Genomic DNA, 20,775 nt, shown 5'->3' on the forward strand with positions numbered 1-20,775 from the left:
TGGAGTTTGCACACTCTTTGTGATCACATAAGCCTTTCCCATGTATTCTGGTTTCTCTCTCCCCACCACCCCCCCCCCCCCCACCCCAGGATTGCAGAGTCATGCAAGTTAATTGGCCACTAAATCAAGTGGTAGAATCTGGGAGGGGAGTTGCTAGGGATGCAGAGAGAATAAAATGAGATCAACATGGCACTAGTGTAAATGAGTGCTTGATGGTCGATACTGACTAGGTGGTCTGAAGGGCCTCTTTCCATACTGCGTGACTATGACCAAGGTAGTATATTAAACAACGAAGGAGGTCAAGGAAACATGGCCTACTCTTGCTCCTTCTAATGCCTTACAACAGATACACACCCAGTTCTACACTCGTCAGAACACTTGCGCCCACTCCTCTTCAAAATGCTGCTTCTAATAAGAATCCGTTGTACAACTTTTTAAGCTGGACCCATTTCAATGCATTTAAGTTGGATTCTCCACCACCTTCAAACCAGAGCAAAGTGATATTAAAAAAAGCCAGCAGTTTTCAAATACCTTGCCATGAATTAGCATGGCCCTTGTGATAACAATCACTCGACAAACACACGAACAGTTGATCTACGAGACATTCTTCCAGAAGGGAAGTGTTTAGCAATCCAGGGCCCATTGACACCAAAGTTCTAAAATAAGCTATCTGATGTAGACCGTGGGCCAGCATTGTGCTAGTGGACATAAAAAAGCTCTTAAAGAGTCAATATCAGGAAGTGCAGCTCTATTGTGTACAGAATTATCCCCATTCAACGGAGGCCTATTGTCATTGGAGAGTGCTCTCAGAGGGATTCCATGGCGCCACAACCAGCAAGGATCACCCATATTCCCCTTTTCTAGTTAATAAACAAATTAGTAACTCAATTAAACAATGGTATTCACAACAGAGTGGGTAGGTTTGTTCAGCAGGTCAAAACATGAATAAGAATGGGCTGGGAGAACTCCCAGCTCAGCTCATCTCGACTTCCACACCACTGTGACAATATTGCCAAAGAAAAATCTCTCCCCAAAAGCAGCCAGAAGCACGCTACAGACCCAAATGCCAGCACAACTGATCTCCTGCTCCATTGCTGGATCCGGGGACAAAGCACTGATGTACATCCAACCCTCAGCTTCTACACCGGGGGGCCTGGCGTCTGCAGCACAGCCCATTCATTTGAATGGAGTCACCAACCATTTAAAAAAAAGTTCCTTGTGTTTTTAATCAATTTATGGTACTTATAAAGCAGTTTAATTATTTAAGTCTGTTTGAATTGTTTTTAAATTTTTAATTATCAGAGACATTTAAGAGTTTCAAAAGGCCTTTGACAGCAAGAAAGGTTTAGAGGGATATGGGCCAAACAGGACTAGCTGAGATGGGCACTTTGGCTAGCATGGAGGAATTGGGCCAAAAGGCCTGTTTCTGTTTTGTGTTACTCTACAACTGCTGAGTTCAAATGAATGGGCTGTGCAGGGTACAGGGTTGGCCCTCCATGTCTAGGTAGCCCAGGTGGGTGGGCACTCCAGACCACCTTCAGGGCCCAGTAGAACATTCCCCGTTCTCCAGAGTGTTCTATTTATGGATACATCAGCAAATACATTTTATACAGCGCATACTGTATTTGAGGGGCCACCATAACAGCAACAGACCTGGATCAAGAAGCTCCAACAAGAGGAAGCCACCACACCTGCCATAAAGTAGGCCACGACGTACTTGGTCCTCAGACTTCTCTGGACCTCAATGGATCCAGCAATCAGCAGCTGGCACCCACCACTAACCTAACACTTGCCTATTGAAACATTCACCTCTTAATAGGATTTCATTTTTAAAAATACAGGTTGTCAGGACATTGTGCCAAAACCCCAAACCATTGTCAGGTCAGGGAGAAGTCTGTGTCCTGCAAGGAGGGGGAGGAAAAAAAAACTTATAGTGTAATTGGTTTGAATGAAAGAGGGGACAAGAGTCCACTTTGAAATCAGGAGGCAGCCATTCAGCCCACATCAACTCTGAAAGGCCTACCTGGTGCTAGAGTGCACACCTTTACGGTGAGAGGGGGCAAGTTCAAAGGAGATGTGCAAGGCAAGGTTTTTTTTATATAAAAAGAATACAGGTGCCTGGAATGCATTGCCAGGTCAGTAGTAGAGACAAATACAATAGAGATGTTTAAAAGGGCTCTGAGATAGGCACATGGATGTGCAGAGAATGGAGGGATAGTGACATTGTGTAGGCAGGAGGGAATAGTTAAGTCAGTCATTTAATTACTAGTTTAATTAGTTTGGCACAAAAGGCCTGTCCTTGTGTTGTCCTGTTCTACGTATGTTCAATGACCTCTCCGCCTAGTCTCACGCCCAGTTCTCCCACACGCCCCCCCCCCCCAACCATGCCTCTAAATGTTTACCCTTTTGTATTACAGAAACCTCTACATTCTCAATCAACACAATTTCCATCGCATTACCATCAGTTTAGCAACAAATACCAACTGGTATGAAGAAACGTTCTGTTACCTTGTACCGGATGGCAGCAAAACTGCCCTGCACTCACCATCTGCATTTGGCTCCAGCTCTACGTTCACGTTGACATAGAACTGAATGCTGTCATCTGAGATGGATGATGCATTTACAGTTTCATAGGCTTTGTCTGCACCAGTTTCTTGGCCCTCACTGCCATCCTCACAGCTGGTCATATCGTCTGCAGCAAAAATAAGTGTTTGTTTAGAATGTTAGCTGTCAACCTCAATGTTAGAATTGTTTACCACAGTTGGAGTATCGTGTTCAGTTCTGGTCGCCTCATTAATAGGAAGGATGTGGAAGCTTTAGTGAGGGTGCAGAGGAGATTTACCAGGATGCTGCCTGGATTAAAGAGCATATTTTATGAGGATAGGTTGAGTGAGCTAGGGCTTCTCTCTTTGGAGAGAAGGAGGATGAGAGGTGACTTGATAGAGGTGTACAAGATGATAAGAGGCATAGATCGAGTGGACAGTCAGAGACTTTTTCCCAGGGTGACAATGGCTAACATGAGGGGACATAAATTTTAAGGTGGTTGGAGGAAGGTATGGTTGGGGGGGGGGGGGGGGAAATGTCAGAGGCAAGTTTTTTTTAAATATAAAAATACATAGAGTGGTGGGTGCGTGGAACGCACTGCCAGCAGAGGTGGTGAAGGCAGATACATTAGGGACGTTTAAGAGACTCTTAGCCACATGAATGATGGAAAAATGGAGGGCTACGTGAGAGGGAAGGGTTAGAATAGATCTTAGAGCAGGATAAAATATCGGCACAACATTGTGGGCCGAAGGGCCTGTACTGTGCTGTAATGTTTTATATTCTAATATAAATGCTCAAGTATATTCTAATATAAATGCTCAAGTATAAACACCCAGTATTCTGTTAGAATAATATCGTAAAGATTAATTCCAAGAAACTCCAGGTTGGCAACCCCGAGTCATTCCTGAGAAAGCACCTGTGTTTATAAAATCATTAACTCCTCGTAGTTTTAATCAGTAGGTGGGGGTGGTTTAAGTTTCTAGAGATAGCTATATGTAAAAAGGTGAATATTTAATAATAAACATCAGTCACCGAACAATATTGCTTCCCCTTGATCTAGACTATCAGGGATTGTGATCTCCTACCTGCCCCATTTCTGGAAATGGGGAACTCCAGTTGGGTCAAACCTCTCAGGAAAGATCTGGACAATAAATTGACATAAAGAACCATGACATGTTTTGCCAAAGCGGGACTGAACCTTTAAGATAAATGAGCAGTGGCAAAGTTACTAGATCAACATCCAAAAGCCTGGACCATTGATCTGGAGATCCAAGTTCAAATCCCATCAATGAAAATTCAACTCATTAAATAATTTTAAAAGCTTACCACAAAAACTACAGGAATGTTGCAAAAAAAAAGTTTGATTCACTAACATCCATCAGGAAATGAAATCGATCATCCCAATAATTAATGGGTCTTGAAGGGCAATGCTGAGATCCCATAGACATAGAACAGGTCCTTTGGCCCATGATGTTGTGCCAAACTAATTAAACTCGTAATTAAATGGCTAACTAAACCAAACCTTCCGCCGACACATGGTCCATAACCCTCCATTCTCTGTACATTCATGTGCCCATCTAAGAGCCTCTTCAACACCTTTATCATATCTGCCTCCATTACCACCCCTGGCAGCACATTCTAGGCACCCATCACTGTGTGTAAAAAAAACGTACTCCTCACATATCCTTTGAACTTGCCCCACTCTTAGGGCACTTTATTTAAATGCCCATAGTATTTGAAACAAGTTCAGTGAACTCGTGGCACAAATCAGTACAAAAGGGAAATGATTTAGTGGCCATTAAAGAAATGTGGTTGCAGGGTGGAGACGAGTGGAAGTTAAATATCCAAGGGTATCAGGTAACACTGAAGGATAGGCAGGAAGGTAAGGGAGGTGTGGTAGCGCTCTTAATTAAGAATGAGATCAGGGCAATAGTGAGATACCAAGATCTAAGGAGCAGAATGCAGAGTCCACCTGGGTAGAGATTAGGAATAGTAAAGGGGAAAAAAAAAATCACTGGTGGGAGTTATCTACAGGCCACTGAACAATAACATTACAGTGGCACAGGCAATAAACCAAGAAATTTGATGCATGCAAGAATGGAACAGCAGTTGTCATGGGGGACTTTAACTTCCACATAGATTGAGTGAGTCAGTTGGTCGAGGCAGTCTTGAGGAGGACTTCATAGAATGCATCTGTGATAGTTTCCTTGAATAGCATGTTAGTGAACCTACAAGGGAAAATGTTATCTTAGATCTGGTCCTGTGCAATGAGACAGGTAAAATTAATGATCTAGTAGTTAGGGATCCTCTTGGAAAGAGTTATCATAGTATGACTGAATTTCTCATACAAATGGAGGGTACAATAGTTCAATCTAAAACCAGTGTATTAGGCCTAAACAAGGGAGACTACAATGGGATGAGGAAGGAGTTGGCTAGCGTAGACTGGAAACAAAGGCTATATGGTGGGACAGTTGAGGAGCAGTGAAAGAGATTTTTCTACAGTGCTTAAAAGTATATTCCAGTTAAAAGTAACGACAACAAGGGTGGGGAGAGCCAGCCTTGGATAACTAAGGAAATAAAAGGCGGCATCAAGCTAAAAGCTCATGTATACAAAGTCGGCAAGACAAGTGGGAAACTAGAAGATTGGGAAAACTTTAGAAAGCAACAAAGAAGCACTAAGCAAGCAATAAGGAAAGGGAAGATAGATTATGAAAGTAAACTAGCACAAAATGTAAGAACAGATAGTAAAATGTTTTTATAATTATATGAAACAGAAAAGTGCAGCTCAAGTGAACATAGGTCCCTTTGAAGATGAGAAGGGGGAATTAATATTGGGTAATGTGGAAATGGCAGAGGCCTTGAACGACTATTTTGTGTTGATCTTCACAGTGGAGGACACGGCTAACATGCCAAAGAGTGATGTTATGGATGTGATGGGAGGTGAGGACCTCAATACAATCACTGTCACCAAAGAGGTAGTGATGAGCAAACTCGTGGGTCTAATGGTAGACAAGTCCTCTGGTCCTGATGGGATGCATCCCAGGGTACGGAAAGAAATGGCTGAAGTTATAGTAGAGACGTTTGTGATAATTTACCAAAATTCTCTGGACTCTGGTGTGACATTCGCTGTCTTCCAATCCACTGGGACCTGTCCAATGTTTAAAAAAAGATGTAGGCAAAAGGCAGGTAACCATAGGCCAGTTAGCTTAACGTCTGTAGTCAGGAAAATGCTTGAAGCTACCATTAAAGAAGAAATTGCTAGACATCTGGACAGGTGGTTCCATCAGGCAGACACAGCACCAATTCAGAAAGGGCAGGTCCTGTTTGACAAACTTACTGGAGGCGATAGAAGGGAACAGGTGGATGTTGTATACTTGGATTTACAGAAGGAGTTTTGATAAGGTGCTGCATAAAAGAATTATCCATAAGATAAAGGGTGCATGGAGTTGGGGGTGATGTATTAGCATGGATAGAGGATTGGTTAATCAATAGAAGGCAGAGAGTTGAGATAAACGGGTGTTTCTCTGGTTGGCAACCAGTGGTGAGCAGGGTGCTGCAGGGGTTGGTGCTGGGCCTGCAACTGTTCATGATATATATATTATCAATTTGGAAGTACGGATTGAGTGTAGTGTATCCAATTTTGCTGATGACACTAAATTGAGTGGGAAAGCAAATTGTGTAGAGGATGTGGAGAGTTTGCAGAAAGATATGGATAGGTTAAGTGAGTGGGCAAGGGTCTGGCAGATGGAGTACAATGTTGGTATATGTGAGGTCATTCATTTTGGAAGGAAAAATAGAAGATCAGATTATTATTTAAATGGTGAAAGATTGCAGCTTGCTGTCGTGCAGAGAGGCCTAGGTTTGCCTGTGCATGAATTGCAAAAGGTTGGTTTGCAGGTGCAACAGGTTGTCAAGGCGGCAAATGGAATGTTGGCCTTCATTGCTGGAGGGATTGAATTTAGGAGCAGGAAGGTTATGCTGTAACTGTACAGGGTACTGGTGAGGCCACACCTGGAGTACTGCGTGCAGTTCTGGTCTCCATACTAGAGGAAAGATATACTGGCTTTGGAGGCAATGCGGAGGAGGTTCACCAGGTTGATTCTGGAGATGAGGGGGTTAGCCTATGAGGAGAGATTGAGACTCCTGGGACTATACTTTCTGGAATTCGGAAGAACAAGAGGGGATCTTATAGAAACAAAGTTATGAAAGAATAAACAAGATAGAGGCAGGAAAGTGGTTTCCACTGGTAGGTGAGACTAGAACTAGGGGACATGGCCTCAAGATTCAACGGAGTAGATTTAGGACAGAGATGAGGAGAAACTGCTTTTCCCAGTGAGTAGTGAACCTGTGGAATTCTCTGCCCAGGGAAGCAGTGGAGGCTACCTCATTAAATATATTTAAAAACAAAGTTAGATAGATTTTTGCATAGTAGGGGAATTAAGGGTTATGGGGAAAAGGCAGGTAAGTGGAGCTGAGTCCATGGCCAGATCAGCCATGATCTTACTGAATAGTGGAGCAAGCTCGACAGGCCAGATGGCCTAGTCCTGCTCCTATGTTCTCACCTTAAATGAATGCCCTCTGGTATTAGACATTTTAATCCTGGGAAAAAGATACCTGCTGTCTGCACCTTTCATAATCTTATAAACCTCCAATGTCTCTGCTATTCCAGAGAAAACAACCCATGTTTGTCCAACCTCTCCTCATAGCACAGGTCCTCTAATCCAGGCAGTATCCTGGTAAACCTCTTCTGCACCCTCTCCAAAGCCTCCATACCTATCCTATAATGGGATGACTACAATCGAAGCCAGGTGCAGCCTAACCAGAGCTTTATAAAGCTGTAACACAACTCCCTGACTCTTGAACTTAATACCTCAACTAATAAAATCAAGCATGCCATATGCCTTCTTTACTACCCTATCAACTTGTGCAGCCACTTTCAAGGAGCTATGGGCTTGGACCCCAAGATTTCACTGCACATACCAAATACAAAAAAAGAAACCCAGAATTGGCGAGAAAGTCCACTTGAACTTGATGGTATTAATTGTCAGGTTCCTTCATACATTCAGGATGATGACTACTATATTACCAGCAAGTACCACCAAATTCTCCATACCTCTCCTCATGTCATCACCCACCAACAGCCTTTAAGGGGTTTGAACTATATCGAAGCAAAACCACTGGGCTGTACATGCAAGGCAACATCCAAAGAAATCTGTCACTCTGGGGAGAAGACTAAAACCACACCAACAAGATATCTAGACTTTGTATAGGCCTGCTACCAATGGAGACATCCAGACTGCCCGAGAATCCAACCTTCCTGGATTCTGCCAAAATGACACTGTTCTACATGATATCATTGCAGGTATTATCCTACAAGGCCCCGAAAAAGAAATGTGACAATAATAAACCAGTTTACCAATTTAAATCACATGTACTGAGGTAGAGTGAAAAACTTTTGCTTGCCATCCATACAGATAATTTCATTACGATAGTACAAGGGAAATCAATAACAGAATGCAGAATAAAGTGTTACAGTTAGAGAAAGTGCAGTGCAGGCAGACAATAAGATGCAAGGCAACAATAAAATAGAAAGTCAAGGTCAGGAGTCCATCTTATTGTACTCGGGGACTGTTCAATAGTGTTTTATAACAGCAGGATAGAAGCTGTTTCACATTTAGGATTACTATACCACAGCAAGGTTGACAGGTTGCATGACCTCCCATTTATTTAAAAAAAACATTAATGCAATGAGATTCACCAGAAAGAATAATACTGGCTCTAGTTTTAACTGCTCCACTCAACATTAGAGATATGCACAGACATAGGCCATTCAGCCCAACTCCATCCTGTACCCAATGAGCTGCCTCCCATCTCTACCCATAGGATACTATCAGCATTGCTTCTTAATAGCCCCAACTGGTATGGCGACAAGTTTCACGATTTTACAACTCTTGGCTTCAAGCAGTTTGTCCCAAATTTCTTCCTCGTTTTACTGGTGATTACCTGGTGTTTATGTCCCGTAGTTTTGGTCTCCCCCTCCAAGACCCAAAAAACTGCCCAATTCCTTCACCTAAAGCATCATCAGTGATGCACAACCAGCACTCAGCTCTGATTAACGTGGAACATCACTCCCCCTGTCAGCTAACTTTAACACTCACTTTAATTAGGTCGATTTTCAGTGGCCCTGCTCAGCAGTGTTTTTAAGACAAGAAATCTTTGTTAGTCACATGTACATCAAAACACAGTGAAATGTATCTTTTGCAGAGTGTTCTGGGGCAGCCCACAAGTGTCGCCGCGCTTCCGGCACCAACCTAACTTCCTAACCCGTATGTCTTTGGAATGTGGGAGGAAACCAGAGCACCCAAAGGAAACCCACACAGACAGGGGGAGAATGTACAAACTCCTTGCAGACAGTGGCCGGAATTGAACCTGGGTCACTGGCGCTGTAATAGCGTTATGCGAACCACCGACGACCCTACATATGGAAAGTTCTGTCCATTTGAAATAGATTTTTATTCTGAGCTTGTTCTGTCTCAGTTATTGCAAACAGAAGGAAAGACTTCCCCAGCCAGAATAATTTCACAAACAGCCAAGGGATGAAGGACCAATTAAACTTTTTTTAAAAATTAAGTTCAAGGGGAGATGGTGGCCAGGAACATCAAAACTCTCTTTCTGAAAAGTGCTGTAAGACTGAAGACCACCTTGGTCCGAGGCTCCAGCTGATTATAAGTCCAGGGAGGGAAACCTCTTGTCTGTGACAGCAAGATTGGAGCGCTGACACTAGATGTCACTGACGAGCTTTTATCCATTCCAAAATGCTAATAATGCCTCCTACTCTGATTTTTTTTGGGGGGGGGGGTGCAGGGGTGGTGGTGGGATGGTGGGGGTTGGTAAGTGAAATGATGAGACTATGGAAACAGTTACTGGATTCCATAGAATTATCTTTTTCCAAAGAGGTCCCAGTTACCTTCTGGTTCTATAGTTTAATTGGAGCTTCAGTTTATGGGAAGTAGTCAAAAAAATTTTATCTTCTACAAGACTAGATTTATCAAGGTGCAGCAGGCATAGGGAGCACCAACAGCTTCCTTTCCGAGTCATATCCCACCCTGGTGTGAAAATACATCAGCCCTTCATTTCTGGGTGAAAATCCTGGAACTCCCTCCCCAGTAACATTGTGGAAGTACCTTCACCAAAAGGACTGAAGCAGTTCAAAAGTGGTATCTCACCACTACCTACAAGGGCAGTTAGGAATGAGCAAGAAATGCCAACATAGTCAGAATCACCTACATCGTAAATAAGTTCACACAACTTCTTTGTACTCCTTCCAGCTTAATGATGTCATGCCTATAAACAGGGTGACCAAAACTGTACACAGTACTCCAGGTATTAGTGAATCTACCATTTCTGATTTAAATATTAATTGCATAATCGAAGTTTGAATCAATTTAAGATATTAGGGACAGAAGAAAAAAAAAGAGTATTAAAGCCGGTTGGGAGCTGAAGTTTTCTCAGCCACTGAGCTAGGCTTATTCTGGCCCCACTGCTAGAAAAGATCTCCACATTTTGGATCCAGACTTAAGTTCAGTGAGCTCACAATGCCAAATCTGCAAAAGGTAATTTCACTTGTACAGCAGTGGAGAGTGTAGCTGGCAAACTGCTCAAGGTTTCAGGGAGTTATTTACAGAACAAAAGATCCATGGGTGAAAATGTTCTATACCGGTTGGCTCATGGAACCTTAAGCACAGTAGCAGGCCATTTTGCCTCTGTACCAGCTCCAAGTCACACAGCCCATCAAATGCTTGCCCTTTCGTTACTTATCCATGTTCCTTTGAAAGTTACTGGTTAATCTACTTGCACAAGCCTTTAAAGCAGTGGATTCACAATTTTGCATATGCCAAAAATAATTTCTTGCCCTGGTGATAGGAGATAGTGGAAGCAGGTACCCTCAACATGCTAGAGGGTTCAAGACAAACACTTGAATCACCGTGGCACAGAAGACCACACCTGGAGTACCGTGTACAGTTTTGGTCACCCTGTTATAGGAAGGACATCACTAAGCTGGAAGGAGTACAAAGATTCATGAGAATGTTGCCAGGACTTGAGGTCCGGAATTAGAGAGAGGTTGGGCAGGGTAGGATTTTATTTCTTGGAGAGAAGGAGATCGAGGGGTGACCTTATAAGTGTATAACATCATGAGGGGCATAGATAGAGTGAATGCACACAGTTTCTTTTCCACCCAGGGAAAGGAAATCAAAAACTAGAGGGCATAGGTTTAACATGAGAGGAGAAAGATTTAAATAAAAGGGACCAGAGGTGCAACTTCTTCACAGAGGGCAGTACATATAATCAAACAAGCTGGCAGAGGAAGTGGTTGAGGCAGGTACAATACAACATTTAAAAGATATTTGGACAGGTAAATTGATAAGAAAGGTTTAAGAGGGATATGGGCCAAACACAGGCAAATGAGACTAGCTTAGATGGACATCTTGGTCGGCATAGACAAGTCTAAGACAAGTGGACCAAATACAGGTAAATGGGATCAGTATAGACAAGTGCAATGGTCAGCATGGACACGAAGGGCTGAATGGCCTGTTTGTGTGCTGTATGACTCCATGACAAACATGATCAAGATTTCTCACACCGGAAAGTTTATCAAAATCAGAGTTCTGAATGCTTCCATCCAAACCTGCCCTGTTTCTGCTTTGAATGGAATAACTGCAGCTTCCTTGGCCCAGGCACATTGCCAAGGTCAGGAGAATTTTATTCAGAGGGTTGAAAATCCTTGGCATTCTCCAGCAACAATCTGCTAGAGGAACTCAGCGGGTCAAGCAACATCTGTGGGAGGAAAGGAACTGTCGATATTTCAGGTCGAAACCCTGCATCAGGACAGAGCGGAGAGGGGAAATAGCCAGTATAAAGAGAAGGGGAGTGGTGAGACAAGAGCCAGAGGTGACTGGTGGACTGAGGAGGGGTGCAAGACGATGGGCAGGTTGCACCAGGTGGGTGAGGAGGGATGGAGTTGGGAGGCAGTGGCAGGTAAATGATAGATGGAGGCAGCCAAAACAAATAATTAGTGGCAGATGGAACAAGGTGGAGACAGCTATTGGAGGGAGGTAACCAGGAACAAATAGGGCTACCAGTGCTGGAATCTGATAAGGTGGTGATAATGGGAACCATTAGGGGAGAGGTGAATGACAGATGGAGCCAAGAACAAGTACCAGATTTTGGGGGGGGGGGGGGGGGGGGGGGGGGGGGGGGTGGCGGTGGCAGAAAGAAAGGAGATAGCCCTTGGATGAACTGTGTGTTATGGATGGATGGAACCAGGCAGGGGAAGAGGGGCTAAAAACAAGATACAGCGCTAGCAACCTGGGTTCAATTCCCATTGCTGCCTAAGGAGTTTGTACGGTCTCCCCATGTCTGCGTGGGTTTCCTCCGGGTGCTCCGGTTTCCTCCCACATTCCAAAGACGTACAGGTTAGGAGCTGTGGGCATGCCATGTTGGCGCTGGATGAGTGGCGACACTTGCGGGCTGCCCCCAGAACACTCTACGCAAACATGTATTTCACTGTGTTTCAATGTACATGTGACTAATAAATAAATACCTATCTTCTCCTTTGACTTTTCTCACTTTACTTGGCCCATTTGGAATTCTCTGCGCCAGGAATCAGAGGTCAGTAGGAGGCCAAGTAGTATGGAAGTCAAGCAGGATTGTGGTCATGGATCAGTCATGATCCTAGTGAATGGCAAGTTCTGGGGCTGTACAGCCTACTTCTGCTCCCATTTGTTATGCTCCACAGCCCTGATATCACAGTGCTAACTTGTACATCTTTTCTCAGTAACAATGAAGTTTAAGACAGGCTGGTCATTCACTCCAAATCCATTCAAGCACAGACTAATCTCCCCACTGTTCACATCAGGTAAAGATAAGATAGTTGGGAGAAGGGTCAAACCCATTATGAAGGATTTGTAATTCGTATACCAACTTATTCCTTAAGAAAAATAGGGGGGTGCCATAGGGAAAAGTTGAATATTCCCCCTGTTAGATCAAGACCTCAAGAGAATGAGTGTGAAGTATTCTCTTCCTCTCCCTTCACACCAATGTGAAATAAATCCCTTTAACATAAACTTGAGTCAAGTCTGTCAACAGAAAAACTAAAGCCACATGCTCCAGAATGCACAACAGCACACAAAGGAAAGAGAATGTACAAAATAATTTGAGGATTTTCAATAAAGGCTCCATATTCAGAGCAAGAGCACGTTGACAAATTATTCAATGGTTCTCCCACTTTGAAAACCATGTTTAAAAAGTTTAGATGAATTAAAGAGGAAATTTTATTAAGATTTGTAAAGATCATTACATATATTTACAGAAATGCTTGAGCTGATTGGAGATTCAATAGGCAATTAAGGGAAAAAAATTTCCATTTATACACTACCATGCGTCACAGGAGAACTCTCCATGTTTGCCTTGGTCAACACCAGAGACTACTTGGGCACAATCTGTGTGACACTGTACCAAAGCAAAAGGTGGTGTTCAAATCCTGGAGTAGGCAGGTCGAGTCAGAAGGTGATGGCTTTGAGGTGAGTGGTCAGATTTTCAGTATGACACTTGAAAGCAAGTCAGTCAACACATTGCTCAAGAAAACATGCACAATGTAATCTGACAAGGATATACTTCTGTGTAAGTGCAGGGTTACAGTGGCCTAGCAACTCAGTGCTTGAGAGTTTAAAAACCCAATAAGACGTGGTAATACTGAGTGAAATTAATGATATAGCAACGGAAATAAAGACTCCATTATTTGATCCACATACTTTGGACAGGAACTCTACCAAGTCAAACAAACAATCAGGTAGGGAACCTTTCCAAATCTAACTGAAGTGCAACTCTGGTCCTACAATTCAGGATTAATTTGATGTCCACAGGATAACAAGAAGTGGCCGATACTTTACTGCCACCATTTCCATCCCAAGATAAGAGAGTTACACACACTCAAGAGCAGAAAACAACATATGAGAAGACATTTGAGGAATGCCAATTCAAAATTCACTTGTTGGTAATGATGAGACAAGGCACGGTAGTGTAGCGGTTAGCATAACGCTTTACAGCACCAGCGACTCGGGTTCAATTCCGGCCACTGGCTGTAAGGAGTTTGTATGTTCTCCCCGCGGCTGTGGGTTTCCTCCCACATTCCAAAGACGTACAGGTTAGGAAGTCGTGGGCATGCTATGTTGGCGCCGGAAGCGCGGCAACACTCGCAGCTGCCCCCAGAACATCCTATGCAAAGATGTATTTCACTGTGTTTCAATGTACATGTGACTAAAGATATCTTAAATCTTATCTTCACTGTTGGCCTCGCTCAGAAAGGTGCTATATAAAAAAAAATGCCCGAGCCAGAATGCGATTTGGGTTCCATTCTAGGATTTAAAACTTAACTATTTAGTGGTGTGCTGCACCATTGTGTAGGTGAGACAGAGGAGACAACATGTTATATTCAACTGGGCACAATGCTAAGAGCAGAAGTGAACCCTTTGCCTGTGTTAATCCTATGAACTGATCAGTTTCCTATTACTGTTTGAGGAATCTTGCCATGCTTAAACCAACCACTAACTTTCATCAAACACTTCTAAAATGATATGATAGTGCCATGTTTTGGAATAAGTTTTTGTTTGAATAATATTTTTAAAAAACATTTCATCTCATTCATGATTTCTGGATGCCACCAGCAAGCATTTATGCCCCTTTCCCTCCCACAAAAACAAAATCACTGCAGGTGGTGATGGAAATCCACTAGCTTAAACCTGCTCTAGAAACAAGTATTTCCAAGTCTGGGTGACACGTGTCTCATTGTCAGAGGCATTCCCAAACTCTGCTGCCTTGGACCTCCAAAAATATACCCCTGCGGCAGGTGGTGAACAGAGGTTTGGCAAATTCTATAGTTCTTTTTAAAGAAATAAAAGAGATGCCTCACATAGCCTTGGCATGCTAATAAATCATGAATTTTTCCAGAAGAACACAAGAAACATGAACTGAAGTAGGTTATCGGAGCCTTCGAGCCAGTTCTGCCATTCATCAGAATTGTGGCTGAACCAAGATATCCGTCTTTGTTTCTCCCCTATCCCAGTTCTGAAGCAATTTTCATCCATCACTGGCCATCGTGGATACAGTATCCATACCATCACTTATTTCTCCCCCATCTGCCCCCTAACCTAATGGGCAATCAGTTGAAAAAAAATCATTCATTCCTTCATCTTCACAAGTTTAGGTCACAGAGGCTGGGCTTGGAGACCTTCTACCATGGATACATGCCTCTCAGAAACAAAGAATTGTTTAACTGCAGTGCAATCCCAATGCAACTAAAAGCAGTCCCAACTCAAACATCTCTTTTAACAACTCAAATTGCATGTGCCGATAGTTACCATTGACCAAAAACTCAATTGGACCAGCCACAAGAAGATTGTAGCTACAAGCACAGGTCAGGAGACTGGACATCTTGGGGCAATAGATCCATCTCCCAACATCCCAAAGCCTTTCCACCATCTGCAAGATGCAAGTCTGGTGCATGCCGGAAAAAGAAAAATCACCATTTGCCCGAATTAGTGCAGCTCCAATGATATTCAAGCTGTTTAACACTATTTTCGACAGATAGCACCCTGCTCCTTTAGCACCTCCATCAAGCCACACTAAACATCTAGTGCAGTGGCTGCAGTGTATGTACCATCTGCACGATTCACGTTGAACTGCACATCCTAAACCCACAACTTCTGCCACCAAGGACAGGGCAGCAGACACTTAATAACACCATCCATCCGCTCCCTTCCACGTCACCCACCACCCCAACTGGAGAATACATTTCCATTCCTTCAATGGTGCTGGGTCCAAATCCTTGAACTCCTTCTCCAACAGCACAGCGCCCCTACAACAAGAGTGCTGCAACGGCCTCAAGCGATAGCTCACGACCAATGTGCCTACATTTGTAAATGGGGGAAAAGAAACTGGAGTCTACTCACCGCTCTCCTGCAGGTAGTACCCGTTCACAGTTGGTGCTGACGTATCTGGATTAAAAAGATAGTTGACACAAATTAGAAGTCACACATAATAAAGCTGGCTGCCGTAGTTTTATTTTCAAGCTCTTGATCATTCTCCCATTCCCCACAATTTGCATCCCATCCAAAAAACACCATTCATCTTCTTCTGCACCATTCTGCTCATCATCCTACACTGTCCACTTGCTCTCAGAACACTGCCAATATTAAAGTTCTCACAATTAACTAAGGGCCTATATTGGAATTCATTTACGATTGTCACATGTACAAAGATACAGCCATCATTTCAAAACGTAACACCAAAATAGGTGGTACAGTGGACAATGAAGGTGGTCATCAAAAATTAGAGGTATCTTGATCAGCTAAGTAGGCTGAATGGAGTTTAATTCGGATGTGCGAGGTGTTACATTTTATAAAGTCAAATCCAGGTAGGATTGTCACAGTGAAAAGCAAAGCAGCGCCTTCGACAGTGTTGTAGAACAGAGAGACCTCGGAGTACCAGTACATGCTTCACTGAAAGCAGAGTCACAGGTAAACAGGATGGTGAAGGTGGCGTTTGGCACACTGGCCTTCAGTCAGGGCTTAGAGTATAAAAGTTGGGAGGTTATGATGCAGGTGGTACAGGACGCAGGTGAGGCTGCACTCGGAGTTGTGTGTTCAATTTTGGTCTCCCTATCATAGGAAAGATGTTATTAAGTTGGAAAGCAGAAAAGATTTACAAGGATGTTGCCAGGACTTGAGGGACTGAGTTTTAGGGAGAGGTTGGACAAGCTAGGAGTTTATTCCTCAGTGTAGGAAATTGAAAGGTGATCTTACAGAAATGTATAAAATCATGAGGGGAAGATAGGGTGAATGCACATGGTCTTTTTCCCCAGGGGTGGGGAAATCAAGAACTAGAGGGCATAGGTTTAAGGTGAGAGAGGAACGATTTAATAGGAACTTGAGGGGAAGCTTTTTATTTGTTTTCACACAAATGGTGTTATCTATGTGGAATGAGCTGCCAGAGGGAGTGGCTGAGGCAGGTACAATAACAACCTTTTAAAAGACAGTTGGACAGATACATGGATTGGAAGGTTATGAGCCAAATACTGGTAAATGGAACTAGCGTGAATGGGGCATCTTGGTTGGCATGGACCAGTTGGGCCAAAGGGCCTGTTGTTTCCTTGCTGTACAACTCTTAAGTACATTGAGGTAAAACAAGGGAAAAGCAATAACAGAATGCAAAATAATGTTACAGTTACATAGAAAGTGCAGTGCAGGTAGTTAATAATATGACAAGGGAGATGGAGGCCAAGATTTCATCTTTAATGTACAAGAGCTCCCTTTTAATGATCTTATAGCAGTGGGATAGAAGCAGTCCTTGAACCCGATGGTGTGTGCTTTTGTATCTCCTGCCTGATTTTTGGGCGGGGGGGGGGGGGGAGATGGTGGGGGGTGTAAGAAGAGAGTATGTCTGGGGTCAGTGGGGTCTTTAATTATGCTGGCTGCTTTTCTGAAGCAGCAAGAAGTGTAGACAGAGTCCACGGAGGGGAGGTTGGTTTCTGTGACCAACAGAGCTGTGTCCATAACTCTCTGCAATTTCTTGCGGTCTTGGGCTTCAGAAAATAAAGCACACAAGGTCACAAAGGAGCTTCCTCACAACACCATAGCTTGCCATTGCTGCACCAGACTGCCCTTAAGACACCTGGACCTTGATGGTGAAGTCACCATGGACATTCAGGCACCCAAGGAGCACCCTGCAGAGAGGGGAGATGAAATGAAGGCTCTAAACCACATCATTACCCAAGGTTGAACAGTTGAGAACAGATGGTGAAATGGGCCCCATGCTACAATACTCCAGACCTACCAGTGCAGCAAGGTGGACCATCTTTTGTGTCTGCCTACTGCTAGAGGTGGCCCAGGCTAGGGCCAACATGCAAGCTTTGCCTCGTATCCACCAATGGAAAGATCTCTTGATTTTGGAGAGTCATGAGGTGGCGGCAATGGCCTTCACCCTCTCCATCTGCAACACCCCCGATACCCAGCCGACTCACTATTCTTGTACATTTCCATACCCATTGTGACATGGTTGTCACCATTTCTAGTGACTCCTCCATCACTTTAGTATTGTCCAATACCTGGTTTAGTACCAATAATTACAACTTATTACTGGTGTGTATTAACTCTACAGAGAAATAAGACAGAGCTCTTAACCATATTGGCATCTGTTATCCAAACACTTGAGAGACGAGCACAAAAAGTTTAGCAATCCTTCCTGCTACACATGAGACATTAAGCCAAGGCTTCATCTGTTGGCATTTGACACAAGTGTTACCCCTGTTGACAAAACTAATTAGCACAAATAGATGGATCTCATCATTATTGCTTGTGGGAGCTTACTTTGTTGCAAACAGGCTGCCACGCCTTCTATGTTACCACAGTAACTTGCATTCCATTGCCTACATAGTACTACAAGGCCACAAATTAGTGTGCAAATCCAAGCCTCTCCTCCTGTTTCCCTACCCCTTCGTCCTATCACTGACAACCAGAGAGGTCCCCATTCTGGAATCCCCCTCCATGGGGATATAATCCTCTTTACTACTCTCCAAGTGCCACTGCATAAACAACTATAGAGTCATACAGCACAGGAATGGGTCCCTCAGCCCAATTGGTCCATGTTGAGCAAGATGCCCATCCAAGCTATTCCCACAACATTCTAAGCCTTTCCTTACCATATACGTGTCCAACTGTCTTTTAAAAGTTGTCATTGTACTTGCCACTTCCTGTGGCAGCTCACTCCATGTACATAACAGAAAGTTGCCCCTCAAGTTCCAATTAAATCTTTCTCCTCTCACCTTAAACCCATGTACTCTAGTTCACGATTCCCAACCCTGGGAAAAAGACCAAGTGCACTGACCTTATTTATGCCCCTCATGATTTTATACACCTCTAAGATCACCTCTCAGTCACCAATGCTCCAAGGAAAAATTTCCAACCGGTCCCTACAACTCAGGGCCTCAAGTTCTAGCAACATCCCTGTACATCTTTTCTGCACTCTTTCCAGTTCAATAACATCTTTCCTATAGCAGGGCGACCAAAACTGAACACAATGCTCCAAGTGTGGCCTCACCAGCATTTTACACATCTGCACCATGGCCTCCCAACTTCGATACTCAGTGAAAATCAGTGCGCCAAAAGCCTTCTTCACAACCCTGTCTAGCTGTGACACCACTTTCGGGGAACTATGTACCCAAACGCCAAGGTTCCTATAATCTACGACACTCCAAGGTCCTCCTATTCACTGTGAAAGCTGTGAATTTATTGTGGGAGAGGGCACAGCCTCAGAAAAGAAGGATGTCCCTTTAGAACAGGGTTGAGGAGGAATTTCTTTAGCCAGAGGGTGGTGAATCTGTGGAATTTATTGCCACAGACAGCTGTGGAGGCTAAGTCATTGGGTATATTTAAAGTGGAGGTTGATAGGTTCTTGATTAGTAAGGGCGTCAAAGGTTACAGGGAGAAGGCAGGAGAAGGGGGTTGAGGGGGAAAAATAAAAATCAGCCACGAACGAATGGCAGAGCAGACTTGATGGGCCAAACAGCCTAATTCTGCCTTGTCTTATGGCCTAAAGCCCTATCTTGATTTAACTTTCCAAAATGCAACACCTCTCACTTGTCTGAATTAAAACTCCATTTGTCATTCCTCAGCCCACTTACCCAGCTGAGCAAGATCCATGATTTTTGATAACCTTCTTCACTATCGATAATATCATCTATTTTAGTGTCATCTGCAAACTTACTATCCATGCCCTATACATTCTCATCCAAATAGTTGATATAGATGACAAACAACAATGGGCCCTGCACCGGCCCTACACACACAACTAGTCACAGGCCTCCAGTCTGAGAAACAACCTTCCACCCTAGTCACAGGCCTCCAGTCTGAGAAACAACCTTCCACCATCACCCTCCGCTTCCTACCATCAAGCCAATTGTGTATCCAATTAGCCAGCTCTCTCTGGATTCCATGTGATCTTATAGAGCAGCCTACCATGTGGCACCTTAGCAAAGGCCTTACTGAAGTCCATATAGACTACATCTACTGCCCTGCCCTCAACTTTCTTGGTCACATCAAAAAAGCTCAATCGTTTATGAGACATGATCTCCCATACACAAAGCCGTACTGACTATCCCTAATCAACTAATCTCATCCTTCAAAATCCTCTCCAGTAACTTACCTACCACAGATGTTAGTCTTACTGGTCTATAGCTCCCAGGTTTTTCTTTGCAGCCCTCCTTAAATAAAGTCACATCGTTCGTGACCCTCCAGTCTTCCAGTACCTCACCCATGGCTAACAATGATGCAAATATCTCAGCCAAGGCTCCCACAATTTCTTCTCTAGCCTCCCAGTTTTCTTGGATATACCTGATCAGGCCCTGGAGATTTGTCTACCTTCATACCTTTTAAGACATCCAGCACCTCCTCTACTGTAATATGGACTGTCCCCAAGATCTCCCCATTTACCTTTCCTAGTTCCAAAGTCTTTATATTCTTTAAGGACCTCACTCATCTTCTGTGGCTCCACACAAAGATGTCTCCTTTGGTCTTTGAGGGGAGCTAGTCCCTCTCTAGTTACTCCTTTTCCCCCCTTAATACATTTATAAAGTCTCTTTGGATTCTCCTCAATCTGCTCCACCAAAGCTATCTCATGCCCCCTTTTTGTCCTTCTGATTTCCTTCAAGTACACTCCATGAGAGATTCACTTGATCCCAGTTGCATGTATCTGACCCATGCCTCATTTGTCCTGGCCAGGGCCTCAATATTTCTTGTCAGCCAGAGTTCCCTACTTCCCAGCCTTGCCCTTCACTCTAACAGGAATATGCAGACATTGAGTTCTCTCACCTTTAAAAGCCTCCCATTTGCCGGAGGTCCCTTTCTTATTTTTAAGCTCCACCCATAAAGCCTCACTGGATGATCCTTCAGTAATTTCATCTTTGACTGCTGCCATAATATAGAACACTACAGCACAGTACAGGCCCTTTGGCCCACGATGTTGGGCCAACATTTTATCCTGCTCTAAGATCTATCCAACCCTTCCCCGCCACATAGCCCCATATTTTTCTATCATTCTCCTTAATAAAAAAAATGCAACTCCCCCTCCTCTATCTCACCCAAAGCACCCGTACCCTGGGTCATTTAGCTGCCAGTTCTG

The 20,775-nt window shown here is 43.7% G+C and overlaps 1 protein-coding gene across 2 annotated transcripts in view; it reads right to left on the bottom strand.

Moving 5' to 3' along the window:
• Window positions 1-20,775, bottom strand: part of slc4a11 (solute carrier family 4 member 11) — a 132,589-nt gene that overhangs the window by 94,531 nt on the left and 17,283 nt on the right. Inside the window, exons 2-3 of one of the 2 annotated variants that reach the window (XM_052010517.1) lie at window positions 15,552-15,596; window positions 2,546-2,692 (exon numbers count right to left, since the gene is read on the bottom strand). In XM_052010517.1, coding sequence (XP_051866477.1) covers window positions 2,546-2,692; window positions 15,552-15,596 — 192 coding nt within the window. The remainder of the gene's footprint in view (window positions 1-2,545; window positions 2,693-15,551; window positions 15,597-20,775) is intronic. The other variant, XM_052010518.1, reaches the window with a different exon arrangement.

Source organism: Pristis pectinata, chromosome 2 (assembly GCF_009764475.1).
Source record: "Pristis pectinata isolate sPriPec2 chromosome 2, sPriPec2.1.pri, whole genome shotgun sequence".
Lineage (NCBI taxonomy): Eukaryota > Metazoa > Chordata > Chondrichthyes > Rhinopristiformes > Pristidae > Pristis > Pristis pectinata.